Source organism: Marmota flaviventris, chromosome 6 (assembly GCF_047511675.1).
Source record: "Marmota flaviventris isolate mMarFla1 chromosome 6, mMarFla1.hap1, whole genome shotgun sequence".
NCBI lineage: Eukaryota > Metazoa > Chordata > Mammalia > Rodentia > Sciuridae > Marmota > Marmota flaviventris.
Genome location: NC_092503.1, coordinates 86,757,487 through 86,777,363, shown reverse-complemented (window position 1 = coordinate 86,777,363; position 19,877 = coordinate 86,757,487). Strand labels below are relative to the sequence as shown.

Genomic DNA, 19,877 nt, shown 5'->3' with positions numbered 1-19,877 from the left:
GATGACTTGTTAAGGTTGATTTTCTCTGCATTGCCATAATCATCTCTACTCATACAATTCTTAATTTGACAATTATAGTCTTATCTCTGGTTTGCAAAATTCACAATCAGTATTTGTAATAATAAAGAGCTGCTACCCTTCTTCATAAATTAAAATTGGCATGGAATTATTTTCATTTTTAAATTAAAATTGATATGATAGTTTCATTTTTTTTACTAGGCCATCTATAGTCCAACTAAAATAAAATAATTTATTATTTGGAAGAAAAATTTAAATGAAAAACTTAAATTGAAGGAGACATAAAATTTCTAAGCATTGATTTGTATATCAACTATAATTCACTGTCAAGTGCTTCATTTATGTTGCTGAAAAGTAACTAATTCATTTTTTCTTTTAATTAAATAGTATCCCAACTCATCCTAATGTCTGAGGCATCATCTGTCATGTTTACATTCAGTTTCTTAATGGTAGCATAGAACCAAATTGCAACTGTTCTTATGCATGTATTTATCACACTCTGTGTCCATATACTTAGTACATTTGAGAATAAGGCTAATAATAATGATTGCATGGCATTTAATATTAATAGGTCAGTAAATGCTTTAACATAATTTCATATGTCCATGTTAATGTGTGCATTATAAAAAAGTACTAACAATTTTTTGTGTATACTTTTGCCAGTGGGTTATAGGTCTAGTGCTAGAGAAAGTAAATCAACAACATTAACTGTGCCAGAACAGCAAAGAACAACTCATCACCGCTCACGTTCAGTATCTCCTCATCGCGGCGATGATCAGGGAAGGCCGCGTTCACGTTTACCAAATGTGCCATTACAGAGGTAGGCTTAGTGTCCCTGTATTTTTTAATTAAAAACACATTGTGAATTTCTGCAATACTCTTAACTGAAACAATGGTTAGGTCAGTCGAATTATTTTTTTTTCAGAATTGTTTGTAGGCAAATGCTTCTTTATTCTTTATCCAACCTATGCAGCAATCTGTTCTTCAAGCTTAAGAAATTTTTCAGAGAGTGAAAGAAGTTTATGTTCTAAGGATAAATTTTGAGAAACTGTTTATATTTGTGAGTTTTCTCTCCTTTCAGGGAAATTTTATAGTAATCACTAAGAACTGTGCAGTGAAGTGACAAGGGATAAGGTTAGGAGGCAGAATGTATTTTTAGGAGATTTATTATTATTTCCTTGAAACACTTTAAAAGCTTGGAGAAGTAGATGAAATATCTGTAATATAGTACAATACTATATTACAGTACTCGTCAGTGGTTGTAATTAAGCAGATGAAAAATTGTGATCCTTTTTTGATAGAGATGCTAGAGAAGGTTGAAGAAATGCAGCACAGCCAAAACCTAGAGAATAAATACTTTTAACTCATTGATTAAAATAGATTTGGGGTATGATGGCAGCACTTTTTAAGCAATGTCATTTGTTTACCAATTGCTATCAGTTCCTTCCTCTTGGTCTGTCTGTCTGTCTGACAGGATGATTCACTTTGACTAATACATTCTTATCATCATTTTAGGAGCTTAGATGAAATTCATCCAACAAGAAGATCACGTTCTCCAACCAGACACCATGATGCCTCCCGAAGTCCTGCTGATCACAGATCCAGAGATGTGGATAGTCAGTATTTATCAGAACAAGACAGGTACTTGTCCAAATTATGATATCAACATTACAAGTTTTTCTTTTTTCTGTTTTAATGTGCACAAATATTGTGGCATACTACATTAAAGAGTAAACATATGTCATCACTCAAAACACAACTTCTCTCAAGGAACAGCTGTTAAGATGTTCTTATAAAATTGCAACTCTACAAATATTTGGACAATAATATATTGTTATAAAACTTTTTTCCCCAAAGTTACACTTCATGTCTATCTAGTTGTAAAGGCAAAATTTGTTCTTGAGTTAGACACCGACCTAAATTTTAGAAGGGAGCCTACATGAACAAGTTTCAAATATTTATATTTTATGGGTCACAATGGTTGGGATGTTATTTTTCTAATTATAAAGATTGTTATTTATGAAATTAAAAACCTTTTGGAAATGGGTCATCTGGAAATTAATATTGCAGAGTGTTGGAGAGAACTTCACTATTAATGTTTTTATCATATACCTCAATTTTTCTGAAATATTATTCCAGAAATGTCTGTAAAATAGAAAATGTTGAGATGGAGTCTTTTGAATAACCATGTAATTTAGTTCTGCACGTATTTATGTACATATAATTCTTGGAAATTTATTATAAGTCTACATTATGAATTTGTTTTCCCACCCATTCACAGCCTTTCTCCCCAGAATAACCACGTTTGTACTATAACTTGACCATAAGTTCAGGGTCTGATTTTTATTATCCCCCTTGTTGAATATTCTCTTCTGGCTTTTCAAAGTAGAGAAACTTTCCATGAGGAGTAGGGAAATGATGGTAGTGCTGAATGATTTATTGCCATGAAGACAAGGACCAGAGGCCAAGTTGAGCTTCTTACCTCCTAATTGTTACCCTGCTGTGGGATGTGGTGCCATGCCCTACAAGAGGGGAGTCACCCTGGACACTGGGACAGGGAAGTGCTCTGAGAAATAGGATTCCAGACTGTTAAGCTTGAACTGAGTTGATTGAGGGCTGCTTTGCTTTTTTGACATTGATTTAGCACTCAGTGAATTTTACTGAGGAGGAAAAACAAAGGGTCACCTGACCAAGGAAATCAATATAGTGAAACTAATTTGGATAAAGAAAACAGTGTCAATTTTAAAAGAAAAACTCCTAATCAAGTACCTTCCCAATTGTTTAAGAAAAAACACATGGTATGGCATTTTCTGTAGCTGTTAGAGCTAAGAAAACTATCTTAAGTTGCTAAAAATAAATAAAAGTTTTAGGGTTCCAATTAGAATAATAAAATCAAATTTTGTATTTTTTAATAAATATTCAAATGTCTACACTTAGAAATCACTTCCTTATCTTATTTGGGTAAGGTTTATTTTTGTTTTGTTTTTATAGTTTGTGAAATCATTTTGAAAGACAATAGCAAGTCAGTAATAGCTAGGACTTCAACCATAATGTTTGTACTTTATTGTTTAACTTTTTTAAATGCTGTCATGTTTATTTTTGTTTAACCTCTCAAGCAAATATGCTAGTGCAGACAATCTGGTTTCTTCCCCTTTCATGTTTCCATCTGCATACCATTGGCATAATCCATGTCATTTAATGCTTCATAATTTATCTGTTTCACTCAACCACCCATCCTGTCTGTGCAGTGAGCTTCTTATGCTGCCCAGAGCAAAACGAGGACGAAGTGCAGAATGCCTACATACTACCAGGTAAATACAGGGAACTGGTAATGGTGACTGTGTGTGATGACTCTCTCCATTCTACTATTCTTCCATCTCTCCCTTATTGTTATTATGACATACAGGTAAAAGAAATTTCCCAACTATCCAAAAATTGTTTCATTGTGTATGGAGATTATGAAAAAATTTCCAAGCATATTTCAGTTCTAATCCAGGCAAACAATATTGCCATCTGTATATTTCAAAATCCAGAGACTGTTGAGCCTCTGTGAGACTATTTTTATGTTCATAAAACTGAGGAAACAGTTTCTAAAATGAAAATTCTAAATGCTCACTGTGAGCACCCCCCCCACACACATACCTGTCTAGTCACAAGAGTTCTGATTTGTGCATGGCAATGTTATTGTTTTCATGATTATAATTTTGCTTTTTTTAAATTTTCTTTCAGAATCTACTGTTATTTATGTTCTGTTTGCTTTTATTGCAGTGTTTACCAGTTCATTTGTTAATTTTTTTTAGTTGTAGTTGGACATAATACCTTTATTTTTTATTTATTTTTATGTGGTTCTGAGGATGAAACCCAGTGCCTTGCACATAGTAGGCGAGTGTCCCACTGCTGACCCATAACCCAAGCCCTACCAGTTCATTTTTAATGGCTGAGCTTCTGCTTCTTTCTTAAAAAAGAGTGACAATGTTTGACATGTCAACTTCATAACTACCCACCCCTGCCAGTTGGAAGTTTGTTTGCAATTTTAACTTTCCCTTAAAGGCATGTAACAGTATGATACCTCTTTAGAAATTAGGAGAAAAGGTATGTAATACTTGCCTCTAAATCGGAACTAAAAGCTTGATGCTCATTATATCTCATTATATCTTGAATTTCAAATAAAAAAAAAAAAACTTCCATGTTGCTCATGGATTATAGTCTATCAATATTTATTGTCAATCTAAGTCTTTAACAGAAAAATAAAAAATAATCAATCAAGAAACACACACACAAAAAAAAACATGTTTCAAATATTTTAGCAAATTAAAAAAATAAGAGGATCGATAAAGAAAGGAGTATAACTAAATGCAAAGACAAGTGCCAGATTTGTTGTGTCTGGGGCAAATGTTGTTCTGTTCAATCCAAATTAAATCCCAAAATTAGACACAATTTTTATGTGTCTAAAATTATTCTACTTTTTTATGCCACAGGAAAAAATATGGAAGTAATTAGTTCTGCTTGCCAACTGAGGAAAAAATATAAAATTATTAATATTATAAAAATCACCTTAAATTACTTATGATAAACCATCCATGCTTATTATTAGATGTCTTTCCAAACAAATAGTTTGCTAATAGGTATGTTTTGTTTGCTAATTCTGGAGGTTTTCTCTTATTTCTGTTGATGTGACTATGAATGTAAAAAAAGAAAAAAACTCAAAACAGATACACTCACAAATTCTTTATGTTTAATAATAAAAATTGTATCTACCTGACACCCAGTGTGCATTCCTAGTACATTCATACCTTTAGTCTAAAGAGAATTGCAAAAAAAATTTTTTCCTTATTTTTTTTTCTGGTGAAAGTGAAATATCGGGATATACAAAATATGATATACTAGTAGTTGCATCATTTTACACAATCTATCCTTAAGATGGATGCTTTACTAATAATTCAGAAATCCATATATAATATGTGTTTAATACAATTTGTACATTCATTCTGCATGTTAGAAGAAAAGCTTGATGCTTTATGTTAGCCTCATTATATCTTGAATATACATGTAACTGAATGTTCAACTGAGGCAGATAAAGCCCTGCTATGAAACACTGTTACAAAAAAAAAATAATAATAATAACAGGAAGTAGAAGTAGAACTAACCAAGTGTATAGTTCAGAACATGTCACTAATATCTCCTCTTTTCCACCCCTTCCTGATTTTTTAAATAGTAACAGTAATTGTTTCATTTAACTGATTCCACAACTGTCAATTATATTTTTTGTTATAAAGTTGTAACCACTATCATTTTATTCCTTAATTTTCAAAAAATACCCTTTCTTTCACTCCCTTATGTGTAATGCTAAAAATATAGAGATAGAGAAAACATGAGTTTGAATATATGTATGTAAATGGAATCTTTTCTGCACTTGTACTCATGTATAAAAGAATTTTATCTCTATTTGAATAAATGCATATATGTGTATATGTGCACATAAATAACCACCAATTTTGTGGATATAACAATAATATAGTTTGATTTCATAATAATTACAGAAATTTATTATTAATATGACTTTCATGGATGAATCCTAACCATTGGTATAAAAATTTTCCGTATCATGTTCACTTAGAACTTTAAAAAAAAATAAAATCCAAGGATTTTATAATCTCCAGTATACATAAGAAAAATAAAATTTATTGCATACCAAGCACAATGTTAAATATTTAATTTACTTCATCTCAGTTTTCTACAGCACTTAATGTGCATATTATCTTCATTTTACAGATTAGGAAAATTGCTAAGAAAATTTGATACATAACAGAATAAGGATTTGAAATCAGATTGACAGATTTTCCAGTTAACTAGTTTTTCCAGGAATACAATAATTCTTCTTGTGAGATTTTCTGTCAATAAAAGAGTTCAGAAACTTTACAAAGTCCCTCCTTGGAGATTTATTAGGCATATGGTATTAAAATTATGTACTAAAGAAACCTCTCTCATGTTATTTAATCCATTTCCCCTAAATTATTTATCACAAAATACTTGTTTTCATAAAACCTTTCCTCAGGAAGTGCTTATGTAGAGAGTGTCATATCAGATATAAATACTATCATCATATTTAATGCTCACACATTTTATTGAATAGATATTATTTTTCTCTTTTGTAGATATAGAAATAAGCTTAGGGTCTTGACCTGAATTTTTCCAGTCTGAGCTAGTAAGTGGCAAAGTCAAGGTGTTTGTGCTCATGTTGTTACAAAAGATTAAGCATTCAGACTACAAATTTTGTGCTATTTTCCATTCTGTTTTTCATTCCATGTCAATCTCTGATTAGAATGATCCTGAAAAACAATAACTTTTTGAAACAATTGCTTAGAAAAATTTTGTAGCAACCTATTACTAAAGATATTTGCCCAATATTAGGGTTAGCAAAGACCACTCTGTAAAACTGGTAGAATCCTTTGTGTCAATAAACTTTTCCTGTAGTGTATACTTGAAAATGGTCTTTTGCTAAATTTTTAAACTGAAGTTTTCAGGGGTTCCCTCTGATTTGACCATTGGCATAACCACAATTAAACGAGGACAGTGTTTGATAATTAGTATGTCCTTGGCAAATGTTTACTCCCTGCCTATTCATCACACTTTAAACTAAAATGGATGCTAAATACTCATAATGAGTAATTAACTTTGTAGAACATTATTATTTACCAAAAAATTAATTAATGGACTGATTTGCCCTTCGTGGCTTATATAGTCCAGAAGCATTGATAGATTTTAGGGGATTCAGGCAAAGTTGGGCCTTGTTTCTACCATTTTATGCCAATTCAATATTCAAATTCGAATTTATATCAAATGTCTACCTCACCCAATTTCCAGTGGTGAATTAGATTTGGATCCAGAAGCAGATAAAAGAATCTTTTTTCCTTGGCAGTCACTTCTTGGTTGCCTTTTTCTTTTTCTTTGTTTTACTGAACTCAGTTCCATGTCCAGCCTTATTCCTGTAATGCTGGTCAATTCTTTGCTTGTTTTTAAAACAGAATTTTTACTTTCTTAGTTATATTTTAACTCCCAAATTACATAAACTATTTGATTTGTATTTTTAGCTATGAGTTATTTACTTTCATAAAGTAACCATAATTTTAAGATTGGTTAATAAAAACTCATAGAACTTAGCTAGCAGTTATTTTTCTAAATAAGGCAATTATAATTTTGAGTATGGTAAAGTCAGGTGTCTATGATTTCACATTTTATTAATTTTAATCCTGCCTTCAAATAATTATTGTGGTTCTTTGCAGTAAAAAATAAATTCATCTACACAACTTTATTGGCCTCCTACTTTCTTTATGTCCTAGTAAAATGTTGCTTCATAAATATTTTTCTGTTCCCTGCATGTTTGTGTTGCCACTTTGCAGACATCTTGTTAGGCACTGTAAAACATTACCACCCAAGATGCCTTTATTACAGAAAGGCTCTCACTGGGATATCTACAGGTAAGAGCCTTAGAAGTGAGCCCTAGTTGTAGACCTAATCCCTAATCCCTTGCCTACTAAAAATAGAAAGTTTACATTCTTATAAAGCATTAATATTCTCTTTTGAAATTATATAGTGAGAACCATTAATAATATCTACATTGTTTTAGTTATAAAACATTAATTATAGAATAATTCTCTAAATGAAATCTGCACACCCATGTCAGAATTCTAGTTTGTTTCTTTGTCATTTATTTATTGTTTTACTTGTTGATTTTAATTACAGTAATTAATTTCATTTTGTTTTATTTGTGTGTAATTTTAATTTATGAAGCTCAATTCTGCCTGCATATTCTAAGACCAAATCAGTGACTAGACAGGACATTCCCCTTCATCATGAAGGCTTTAACTCAAGAGTATTGAGATTTACTGATGAGATATTGGTTAGGTAAGAACATCTGGAAGTGCTGCCTTCCACTCACTTGTCTATTGTTGTGAAACCAAAAAGTTGAGCTGTATGATTATTTCTCCTCTGATGTCCTTCATTTTGTTTTGGTGTGGCATTTGTTCTTGGTAATGAAGTTTTAGGCATTTTTGTTTTAGTGCTTCCTGTATCCAGTTTTTTCATAAGTAGGTGTGATTTAATGTCATATTTCTGTCTGAAATCCTCTTTTAAAATTATGCAAATCAATTTAAGCATAATCTTTGTTTAGTTTCATTTTCTAAACAAAATTTTGCACTGTCATCCTATCAACTATCTCACACCCTTATGAACTGAATCACAGTGATTCTACATTTTATGTAAAGAGAACATTATTTTATGCTTTACTCTCTAACATGGTCTTCCTTTCTTTGTTTTCTCTGTCTTTCTCTTCTACCACTGGATGCAATGCACTGGCACTAGTGAACTGCAGCCCTCCCTTGACAGGGCTAGGAGTGCTAGTACCAACTGCTTGAGACCAGATACTAGTTTGCATTCACCAGAACGAGAAAGGTATAAAATAAAGACTTTCTTAATTTCTTATCATTTGTACTGGTGATTTTTTTTTCAATCACTTTGTTTTGTTTCATGTGAGTCTCACAGGTTTATTCATTCATGTTCACTGTGCTAATTGTCTACATCTCCCCCCTCCTTATTACACATGTCTATACAGAGATACGCGTATGTGGATACAACTAAGAGTGCCCATACACGTATTTCTATGAATGTTGAAAATGGTGTGATGTAATTTGTAATTGCTTCTGGCTGCTGCTTTTCTACTTTTGTTGCTCTTCAGTCCTTTTATTTATATACTACTCAGGGATCCTTCAGTATGCTGATACTATTATAAGGTCCAGTCAATTTCTCCAGGGGTGGATCACCTTCCCATGAGTTAAGAGCAGTCTTCCATAAACTCAAAATAGGAATTCAGTTTAGATAAAATATTTCCCTTATGCATCTATCTTCATTTTTGAATCAATGTGCTCTTTTATATATGTCATATTTTGCATTAAATTATATTTTGACAAGAGGAGTCATATGTTAATCAGATTTCTTGATGCCTTACCAAATAAATACGTACAATATATAATGTATGTATGCACATGTACTTTTTAAAAATTTTTAATTGATTGAGTAATAACAATTCTGATTTTAATTCAGACTCACTCAGTGATTGTGTTATACTGTCTTTTAATTGTATCTCATTTTCCCATTGTAAAAGAACTTTCTATTCCAGTAAATTTAGTTATAATTGGTAGTCTTGATTATAATTGCTATCTTTTTTATTTAGAAGTCATTTAGAGGATATTTGCATGCTACCTCTTTATAAATCCTGAAGAAAAATTATTTAGTGACGCTAATGAAAGCCACTTATTCTTCAGAGGGTGCTTAAAGTTTTTCCTTAACAATTTTTGTACTCTATCAGTAATTTATTTCTGGTATTAAAAAATTGGTACAAATATTCATTTCTATTTTATAGCATCTTGATAAGATTTTATAAAAAACCTTCTTTTATTCTGTAATATTCATATTTGTAAAATTAATCATAGAAAGAAATTAATTTTTATTTTGTATTCCTTTGCATTTATAATAGAAATTTTAGTTGAAATGACAATAAACTCCTAAAATCACAGTTGAAGTAGTTTTACCATTCTCTCTTTTCATATATCCCCCTCACACACAATAATTACAAGGGTAGTGGCAAGAAACTTACTATTTTTTCTAATATTATTTATATGTTTCTTATTAGCCTTATAACATGGGCAAGAGTTGCTCAGGCCAGTGGAGTCTTGTGATTATAAACACATCTAACATTTTCACCATCATCTAGGTCAGTGCTGATAGAAATATAATGCAAACCACAGGTGTATTTCAAATTTGCTAGTACCCATGTTGAAAAGGTGAAAGTAACACTTCAACTTAGTGTATTAAAAGTACTGTTATTTAAATATATCAGTAATATAAAATTATTAGTGAAATATTTTGCATTCCTTTTTCATAACAAGTCATACATGCTAAGTGTATTATGTATTTATGGCACTCTCTAATTTGGACTAGCTACTTTCTTATGGCTACTGTATGGGACAGTGTGAGTCTGTTCTTATGGGGAAGCCTATCTAGCATATGTACCCTCATTGAAGCCACAGAATTTACAAATCTGTATGTTGCTGAATTTAACCTCTCAAATAATAGCCCTTGAAACAGGTCAATCTCTACCAATAAGCTGGCCACACATATTAATTACATAGATTAACATGAAGTTCCAGTGAGTATAATTACCATTAATATAAGAGGAAAAAATGGATTGAAAATACACTTACTCTCTATATTGAATAAGAAGAAATTTTCCATTAAAAAATCAAAGACAATATCAATGATTCTTAATTTGTTCAGATCATTTTGTCACTATGAAAAACAAATGAGACAAATTTTCATCAAGTAAATTACAGAAATTATAAATGCTTATTGGTTTGGAAGGTTGGGACTACAAATGCCCTTTTGTGCATGCACCTAAGAGAAGCTTTGAAGCAGAACATAACGGTATTGAAAACAAGACTGTTCCTTTTGGAGAACAGTTAAAGTCCCAGGCATGATGAGCAGAGAATAGGAAGAAAGCTATATAGGCTTTCCCAACTGCTTAATTTCTCTGGTTGATCATGAGACTTATGGTATTAATGTCTAATATATACATAGTGGATAAGTGTCACCTCTTTGCCAAAGTTTATTTTATATTCTTAACATTGTAACATCATTATGAAATAGTGTTAAGTTTCAATGATTTGAGGATTCTGACTCATTTTGATTGCCATTTAAATTTTGTTATACCAACTCAATGGCCATTTTTTGAAGTATCCTCACTAACTTTTCTATTTTTGTAGTTATATATGGACAGCATGCCTTTATTTTATTTACTTATTTTTATGTGGTGCTAAGGGTAGAACCCAGTGCTTCACATGTGCTAGGCAAGTGGTCTACCACTAAGCTACAGCCCCAACCTCCTCACTAACTTTTAAAACAAATGGTTTGATGTTAGCACAAAGGGTGAAGTTGTCAAAACAAACTCAATATCCAAGACCATACTTTACTGATGATTTGAAAGATAAAGAGGAAGCATCCTTTTCCCGAAGGAACTGGAAACCTTCAGATCCTCCTCCTCTTCTCTCTTATTAGATGTATGGCCCAAGTTAACAGAGATATTTTGAGTCATATCTGTAGAAGCATTGTTTGGAAGGGAAGTTTAAAAGCTCCTCCATTTTATATTTTGTTGGTTATATAAATTAAAAAAAAATGCTGTTGATTACTACAGTTCTGTAAATTACCCTAATTCTGCCCTTGGGGTGTGTTATAGGCATGCTATTAATTTCTCCAGGATTTTAAGCAAATTATTGCTTAAATGTTTAAAAACATTGACTTTTAGAGCCACTGAAAAATAGTTACTTTATCTTGAATATTTTTTATTCTCATTACCTTTCATAACAATTACAACCTTACTGAAGGCTTGTAAAAGGTTAATCTGTACTTACTGCCTCCATTTTTTTCAGGCTTCCAGTAAATCCTGGAGTCTCACTCCTATCCCTACTACATTATTGCTATGGAGAAATTCCCCTGTGTGTTACATTACCTACATATTACATTGTTCGTCAGCATGTTGTAGCAGTTTACATTAACCACGCTACCACTTGAATCTCTGCTTCCTTGAGTACCTCTTTTTCTTATGCCTGTCTCTTTTGTAGGTTTCTCTTCCTCCTCTATCCCATAATGATAGGTATTTTCCTACTTTCACCCTGTTTACCCTTTTTATCCCACCTAAGCTGTCTCTTACATTGCATTTCTGTCAAAGTCTCTAATACCTATGAAGACAGCTCTCTATTGTGACTCACTAGGCCAGACCTTCCCTCCTGAGCACTGGGCTCAAGCTTCTAACTGGGTGACAGACACTGAGTTCATAAAAATGTCCAACACTACTAGATTATTTCCTTTTCAATTCCTTTACAACAAATGGCTTCCTTTTCTAAAATTTCTTCTCATTTTATGGCTTTGACATATAACTAACTGCATAGTCTGGAAGCATTGATATTTTTGCTTCAAATTCAGTAAATCAGTAAACCCTATGATTTCTTCAAAGTAGATCCTCACCTTCATTTTAGCCCTTCTCCAGTTCCCTTATCACTTCTGTCCTGACTAAATTTCTAATAAGCTCTAGTAATAGTATTCATGTTTTAACTTTTATTCCCATTAAAATTTCTAAAACATTTTTTTTTCTTTTTTCATCTTTTGTCTGCTAGAAAATTCTACTCATTCTTCAAAAATTCAGGGCAAGTTCATATCTTTTGCAAGAACTTTCTTAATCCACTCTCCACCCTTCCCTTCCTTTTGCCAGTCACATTTTTTTATTTTCTGACTCCTACATAATTTTGTATACTTCAATTAATACACATTGTATTTCATTTGGTACTGTATTTGTTTCTTCCACTATGTGGTAAACCTTTTGAGGGCAGGGATCCTATCATGTTTGTGTTTTTCATGTCTAGTAAGAGCAATATTATTTTACTTAGTAAGAGTTTAAGTTGGGAAGTGGGGGACTTAGGCACTTTCTCTTTTCCAATCCCAAATTTGGATCTAATTGTGAGCTAGACCCAAGGCACTAGATAGATAGGGGATCTAATTATTACCATAAGTACAGTGAATAAGTTTGAAACCTGTGGCTTTAGGTCTGTGAGCCTGCAAGTTACTAACCCCAGCACTAGCCATTTCAATGAACCACAAGATACTTCCGCTACAAGGTCAGGCCTCATATCTCGTGGCTGCATTGCAGGTTTATTTGCTATTGTCTTTTGTAGGAATATAAATCAAGAAAGAGCTAAGTCACATGTGGCTGATTCTTTAATGTAAAGTCACCTATTATACAAGCCACTCCTCCTTCCTTCTGGTGCAATGCAGAAAAGTGTTATTTATTTCCCTCAACATGCAAAGATGGGCTGAAGGGAAACAAAGTTCCCACCTGAAAATCAATTGTAAAATGAATTAAAATAAATATTATTAATCTCATTTCAAAGTATAGTATCTATATTAATTAAACTAAGTCAAATTCAGTTTAACACAGTATTAAGAGAAATGTATTTGAAGGACTGATGTGTTAAGTAGGAATACACAATAAAATACATGTGTGTGTAGTCAGTTATCTCATTTGCTTTCAATTTGTATTATAATACCTCATAAGTATTTTTGATTTGTGCTATTTATGGAATGAGTGATCCCCATACAATTTTTCTTTTAGATGATGAAGCTGCTACATTTTAGATAATGAATGTACTGCTAAGAAAAATGCATCAATAAAGGATGTGTATATTTATGCAAGCATGGATTAGCACATTTAAATATGCATTCGCTGTAATGTTTATCAGGGCAAGGGTGGAAAGCCACAATATAACCATCATTTAATTGCTTACAGGGGCCCATGAGTTGTACTTCCTTTATATCTCATCAGTGAGTCTCCAACGTATATCATCACTGTTAATTTTTTACTTACGGGATCTCATTTCTTGCCTGGATTACCACAAAGCTTAAAGTCTTATTTATTGTCTATTTAAATATTTTCAAATAATCATTCAACAAGTAGGTGTTCCTGTATTAATGAATTTAGAACACTTGACAAAGTACTAATAATTTACTAAAAAAAAGTAACTAACATAGATGGAGGATGGTTTGTAAAAGTAATCAGGAAAGGGTTGGTTTAGTTCAACATCATGATTAAAATTTCCAACATAAACTGCCATATATGAAAATAGAAACTGAACTTGAAGCTTTGTATATTTATCAATAACTAGAAAGGAGGAGAGAGAACAGCATAAAGGTACTACTTTTGGATTTTCTATGTGATAGAAAAAAGAGAAAGTTTCACACATTTTAAAAGCATATAAAATATACTAGTATATTTGAAATTCCCAACTATGTGATATTAAAACTTAAGTGATGTCTGTTCTTAGGACAAAAAATTAGGTATAAATAGATCTTGCCCTCATCATATCCACTATATGAGGGAAAAACGAAATATTTGTTATATGGTTTCTATATATCAGCATATTCAGAAGGACTTTGGGTATAGAGATATATGTACTATGCTAAATATTATTCAAAAATGACCTCTTAGTAGATTGCCTTCACAGTTTCACAGTTGCTTGTTTCTGAATGTTCACCTTCCTCCTCCATAGCTTGCACTGCATGTTTCATAACTATAGCTGTGGTTTTTGTTAGTTTTATTTTTTTACTATCATGTTTAAATAAACACAGGACTGGAATTTTGCCTCAGGAAGGAAGGTTACTAATAATCCTGTTAAGTTAAAATTAGTACTTCACAGAAAAATACTAACTATTTTTATATTTTCAAATAATTTCAAAACACAGTTGAACATAACTTAGTATAGAAAGCACTGTAGTTATAATTATTTTCCAATTTTCTTAAAAGCATTTTGCTTTATTTCATCCCTAAAATAAAGCCAGTAAATTGCAAAGAATCATTTTAAAGCATTCAGATTGAAATAATTTAAGTAATTAAAAATAATTAAATAATTCAAAATGAGTGCAGAATGTTTTAAATTTAACAAATACATAAAACATTTAAGAGTACATGTGGCATAATTTTCTCTTTTGCTCAAATTCTGTTTTTGAATGTTTCCACTTTCCTGAAGACTTCCTCAAAGCTCAGCTTGAATTATGCTGAATCTGTCCATCTAAGTATGATTAAGCAAAGGCTTCCAAGGGGCTTTTAGAATTGAGTACCTGCTGAGCTCAAATATCCTGGCTACAAGTTGACAGCCTTTGCTGCTTTTGTCCTATAGTTGAATAAATAAAGTAAGTCAAGGTATAATGACATAAAGATGACTTTTTCCTTTTTTAATATTTATTTTTTAGTTGTAGTTGGACACAATGCCTTTATTGTATTTATTTATTTTTACGTGGTGCTGAGGATCGAACCCAGGTCTTCGCACATGCTAGGCGAGCACTCTACCACTGAGCCACAACCCCAGCCCTAAAGATGACTTTTTAAAAGAATCATAAGGACTAATCTCCTTTTGTTATTGTAAAATCTTATATGTAAATGAGCCCCTTGTTGTATATGAAAAAGACAATATCTAGAGAAAGTATCCTAAAATAGTTCTTATCTAATACATTAAGAAAAAAGAAATTTAAGCCTGGCTTGTTTTGACCTTAATTCCCTTTTTTTAGTTTTCAAGTAGATTTCCATAATTATGGTTATTAATCTCATGATACTTTGATAAAAGAATCAATGAAGTTTCAAACTTTTGTCTACCTGTTAGTCACAAAAAAAAAATGTTGGTGTAAATATGGAAACAAAATACAACTGTTTAACCAATTGAAAGACATTTTTGCACATAAAGGTTAGCAGAATTTTTAAGCACAATGCTAATTTGCCATTTTTTTGGGTCTGTATTCCATATTTTAATTTATCAGTGAGTAATTAGCTGCAGTTTGGTGCAAGAAATTTTGTTAAAACTTCTCTCAGAGTCTTCCCATGAATTATTTCATGTCATTGTTTCAATACTTAAGAGTATTTGTATTTCTTCCATGTAACTGTGTTCCTGTGTTAAATTCACACACCTGACATTTGCCACCAATACTTTCCCTTCTGGTATCAAATAAGCAGTAGTGGTGTATTAAACTTATTTTATACAAACATAAGTGAGATTCTTAACAATGCATCTTTTGAAACAATTATATTCATATTTATGTATGAATATAGATATGTATACACACAGGCACATTTTTATGAAACAAAATTACACTTGATGGGTTCTAAACATCTTCCCAAATGTGTTTTTTTATATTCACTTGTAAGATTACAGATTTTATTTCCTTATAATATTATAACTTATCTTTCTGAGCTTGTAAAAGTGAAAATTAAATTATAGAGCAAAGTATAAACACTTTGTCTTTTTGGGGTGTTATTCCAGTCCTGTTGTTCCATATGTTCTTTTATTTTAGGAGTTACTAAATGTCCTGTTTTTTCCTGTCTTGTTCACTGGGCAACCAGGGGTAGATGGTCCCCCTCCCTAGATAGGAGACGACCTCCTAGCCCCAGGATTCAAATCCAGCATGCATCTCCGGAGAATGACAGGTACTAGTCATGTCCTAACAGACAAGTAGCTACTTGAGTCTCCTAGGCCACCAAGTGAAGGATAACCAAGAAAAATGTTGGTTGTGACATATTTGCTTTCAGGAACCAGAGCTAGATATGTTGCGATTCTGTCAGTAATTGCACCCAGCTCTAATAAAGCACCTCAGAATATCTACTAAAATGAGAGTAGTATAGAATATGGTATCATTTAAACACAGTAAAGTTGGGATCCATTTGAAAGAGTTCTATCTTGATGAGCATTTATTGCAGCATATTTATTGAATATTGACTATTAAATATTGATGTATAATTGTATATTACTTTTGCTTTTATGTAAATAAATAAAAATTCTCAGATGCTTTATAGTATATTAGAATTTGTCACCCAGCCTATTCTTAGTTATATTGGTTGACAGTTTAATTTCAGTTTCCTTGATTTGTTACTGTATAAGCTTATTCAAGAAGTTTAGGCTTTGGGGTATATTAAAAAATGTCTGGTTTAAAGTAGGACACCCAGTTCTTTTAAGTTTTATGTATATAATGTTTTTAAACAAAATATTTTCAAGGACTAGGGTCAGTCTATCAGGTAGGTCTTTAAAAATAGCATCAGTGCTTTCAATCCACTTCAAGATAATCTTTAAGAGGTATCAAAATATGTACTTTTCCATTGCTTCATTTTTCTCAGTTTGCAGTTAACCCAATTTTCATATTTTATTGTGCTTGTTATGTATAGTTTTTACCTTTCAACATTTTTCCCAACTGGTCGCGCAAAGTGTCTGAGATACTTTTCTGCAGTAGAAATTCAGTCAACACATGGATAGTATTTAGTATATAAATAGATATGGTATCTCTGAAACAGAACACCTAGCTAAATGACCACTAGTCATATGGGCATACAGGGTCTGTTAAGTGTTTGAATATATATAGTGGTATAATTGTACTCTTAGTGAAAAGTTGTATAATTTATTTTCTGTATTTCTACACAATCAAGGTAATTTGTGGATTTCAATTTGATAGAAAAACTAAACACTGTCACTTAGCAAAATTTACTGTCATTTTACAAATGTTGGGAAAGACCAAAAATTGATATTTTATGAAGGTTTCAAAATATTTTAGCATTTTAAATTTGTAAGACATTTACCTGTTCATGTGATTTATATTTATATATTTGAAGTTTAAAATTAATTGCCTCTGCTACTATCTGGTTTAGAATTTTTGGGACTAGAAGAATTAGTAAAGTCTCCAATCTAAAATTTATTGTAAGTGTAAAGTCATTTAAATTAAATATAATGCAGTTGTATAAATTAGTTCTATATTGCTACTCATTCATTCAATAAATGCTTGTTATTTCTCCCTATTATGCACACTATTTTAATAGCAGAGCAGTGATTAAGAAAGATAATATCCGGGTCAAAGATAAACTTAGAATTTCCCTCTAAAAAAGATAATTCTGGAAAATCCTTGAATTTATTTTAGAACAAATAAAGCAACAGTTTCATCTAATGTAATGAGCAAGTATAGGACAATTACATATGTTGGTCTTTGTAATATATGTAAATGTAATCTTATCTGGACATTGATTGAGAAAAATAGAAACCAAATAATAGCTTCAGCTTTTACATATATAAGATATGCATTAGCTTCATTTATGGTACATGAATAAATTTTGTTGCTTTCCTAGATTGTGTGTGTGTGTGTGTGTGCGTGTGTGTTGTAAGACTAAGAGGTGAACATTTTAGATAAGATTATTAAAAGGAACATAAAATGTAAAACTTAATACATTTTGCTGTTTTTTTGTTTTGTTTTGTTTTGTTTGTATCTGGGATTGAATCCAGCGGTGTTTAACCACTCAGACACATCCCCAGCCCTTTTTATGTTTTTATTTAGAGATAGAGCTGAGGACCTCACTAAATTGCTGAGGCCAGTTTTGAACTTGGAGTCCTCTGCCCTCAGCCTCCTGAGCCACTGGGATCACAGGTGTACACCACCACACTAGGAACATTTTGCTGTTTTTTTATAATGACTTATTTGTAAATAATGCCTATTGTTCAATGAAAAGAAATATATTTGTGTGTGTGAGTGTGTTTGTGTGTGTGTGTGTGTGTGTGTGTGTGTGTGTGTGTGTAGTGCTAGGAATCAATTCCAGAGCCTCATGCATGCCAAGTGAGTGCTCTACAATTGGACTACATCCTCTGATATTTTTCAATTTTTATTTTGAGACAGGATCTCACTAAATTTAAGCCTGTGATCTTCTTCCCTCAGTCTTCTAAGTGTTTGGGATTACAGGTGTGCACCACCAAATCTGGCTAAGAAATGCATTTTAAATGACTTGATACCATGATTTATTACTGTAGAGAGTAGAAAATAGTTTAAAATAAAATTTTATTAAGTTAAAATGATACATTCCCATAAAAATGAGAAATCATAATCAACTAGTGCTAAATTCATAGGTAGCCATGCCAACCACATGATAAAGCTTAAGGAGCACTTACTTGCATGTCACCTCCCAGAAGCATTTTTACTCATTCAGATCCTGCCAATTTTTAAATAAAATGAACACAGTGTCAGATTTTGATATGCTGAATATTTATAAGTAAAATGGACATTACTTGAAATTTATCCTGGGAGACTTGGCAGCCAGGGAATTATATGTGCAGAATTTGAATGTTTTGTATCATGACCACATTTGAGTATTTTGAAAATAACATTCCAATATTAGACTCTTAACATATTAATTTTTACGTGAATTTTAATATCTTCAGAAAAGCTTTAGTTACCAATGTATTCAGGAAATTACTCTAACTTAAATTAGTTATTGAAGAGAAAAGGAAAGTAGCAACAGCTTTTAATAATGATCTCTTTGGTACATGTTAAAAATCGTCACAATTAAGTTTACATAAAGAGGGAATAATACTTCTAAATGGAGTTTCAAAAGAATTCAGTTTTAATTAGAAACATTTTCATTTTCTGATTATTACTCTTGCTTTAATTTAATCATAAATTTTACATTTACATTTTAATGTACTTTCATAGCTTTTAAATAAGTTCATCAGTAACCTATAAACTAGTAAGCATAAAGCTAAAATCATATAGCTGTAAACATTTTGAATGAAAAAGGAAATAAAAATTCTGGTTCTTGTGTTTTTAAACCAAAGAAATATTATTTATGAATAATAAAGTATTGATAACAATAGAAGAAAAACATTTTTTTTAAAGAACAGAGAAATTAAGGACATGAAGACATGAAGGCAGTGTCCTTACCGACATAATTAAGGCCTATATGACCTTGAATCAGTCACTTAAATGTTATGGGACTCAGTTTCCTTATCTGTAAATGTACCAAGGTGTAGATGGACCAACTGAATTCTAATGTTTAATATGATTCTAAAATTAAGACTATGCTGCCTTGTTGTATTATGATTAAAACATATATTGGAGCCTAAATAATGACTGAAAATTAGTATGAGTAAGACAATAAACCAGAGGTCATTCATTATTTGTGGTATTTTATATTTTCTTCAGCCCAGAGAATGATGCATAGCTTTATTTCTAAACTGATCAAATGGGGACTAGATTTCATATCCCTAGTTTATTTTATGCTAATTATAATTTTTAAATGTCAAATTCCATGATAATATACAAAATAAAATGTGTTAATATTTAAATTTAATATGTACATAAAAACATAAAAATGCTACTTATTTGTGGGGTATCATGTGATATTTTAATACACGTATTTGTCGTATATATATATATATATATGTATGTACATATATATATGCATA

The 19,877-nt window shown here is 31.4% G+C and overlaps 1 protein-coding gene across 41 annotated transcripts in view; it reads left to right on the top strand.

The window, feature by feature from the left end:
* Nucleotides 1-19,877, top strand: part of Rims1 (regulating synaptic membrane exocytosis 1) — a 451,978-nt gene that overhangs the window by 312,010 nt on the left and 120,091 nt on the right. For 16 of the 41 annotated variants that reach the window (XM_027928055.3, XM_027928034.2, XM_027928032.3 and 13 more), the window contains exons 12-15: nt 682-838; nt 1,534-1,659; nt 3,267-3,329; nt 8,380-8,469. In XM_027928055.3, the coding sequence (XP_027783856.1) occupies nt 682-838; nt 1,534-1,659; nt 3,267-3,329; nt 8,380-8,469 (436 nt within the window). Of the gene's footprint in view, nt 1-681; nt 839-1,533; nt 1,660-3,266; nt 3,330-7,418; nt 7,497-7,809; nt 7,924-8,379; nt 8,470-16,009; nt 16,094-19,877 lie in introns of all 41 variants that reach the window. The other 25 variants (XM_027928062.3, XM_027928042.2, XM_027928040.3 and 22 more) reach the window with 9 other exon arrangements.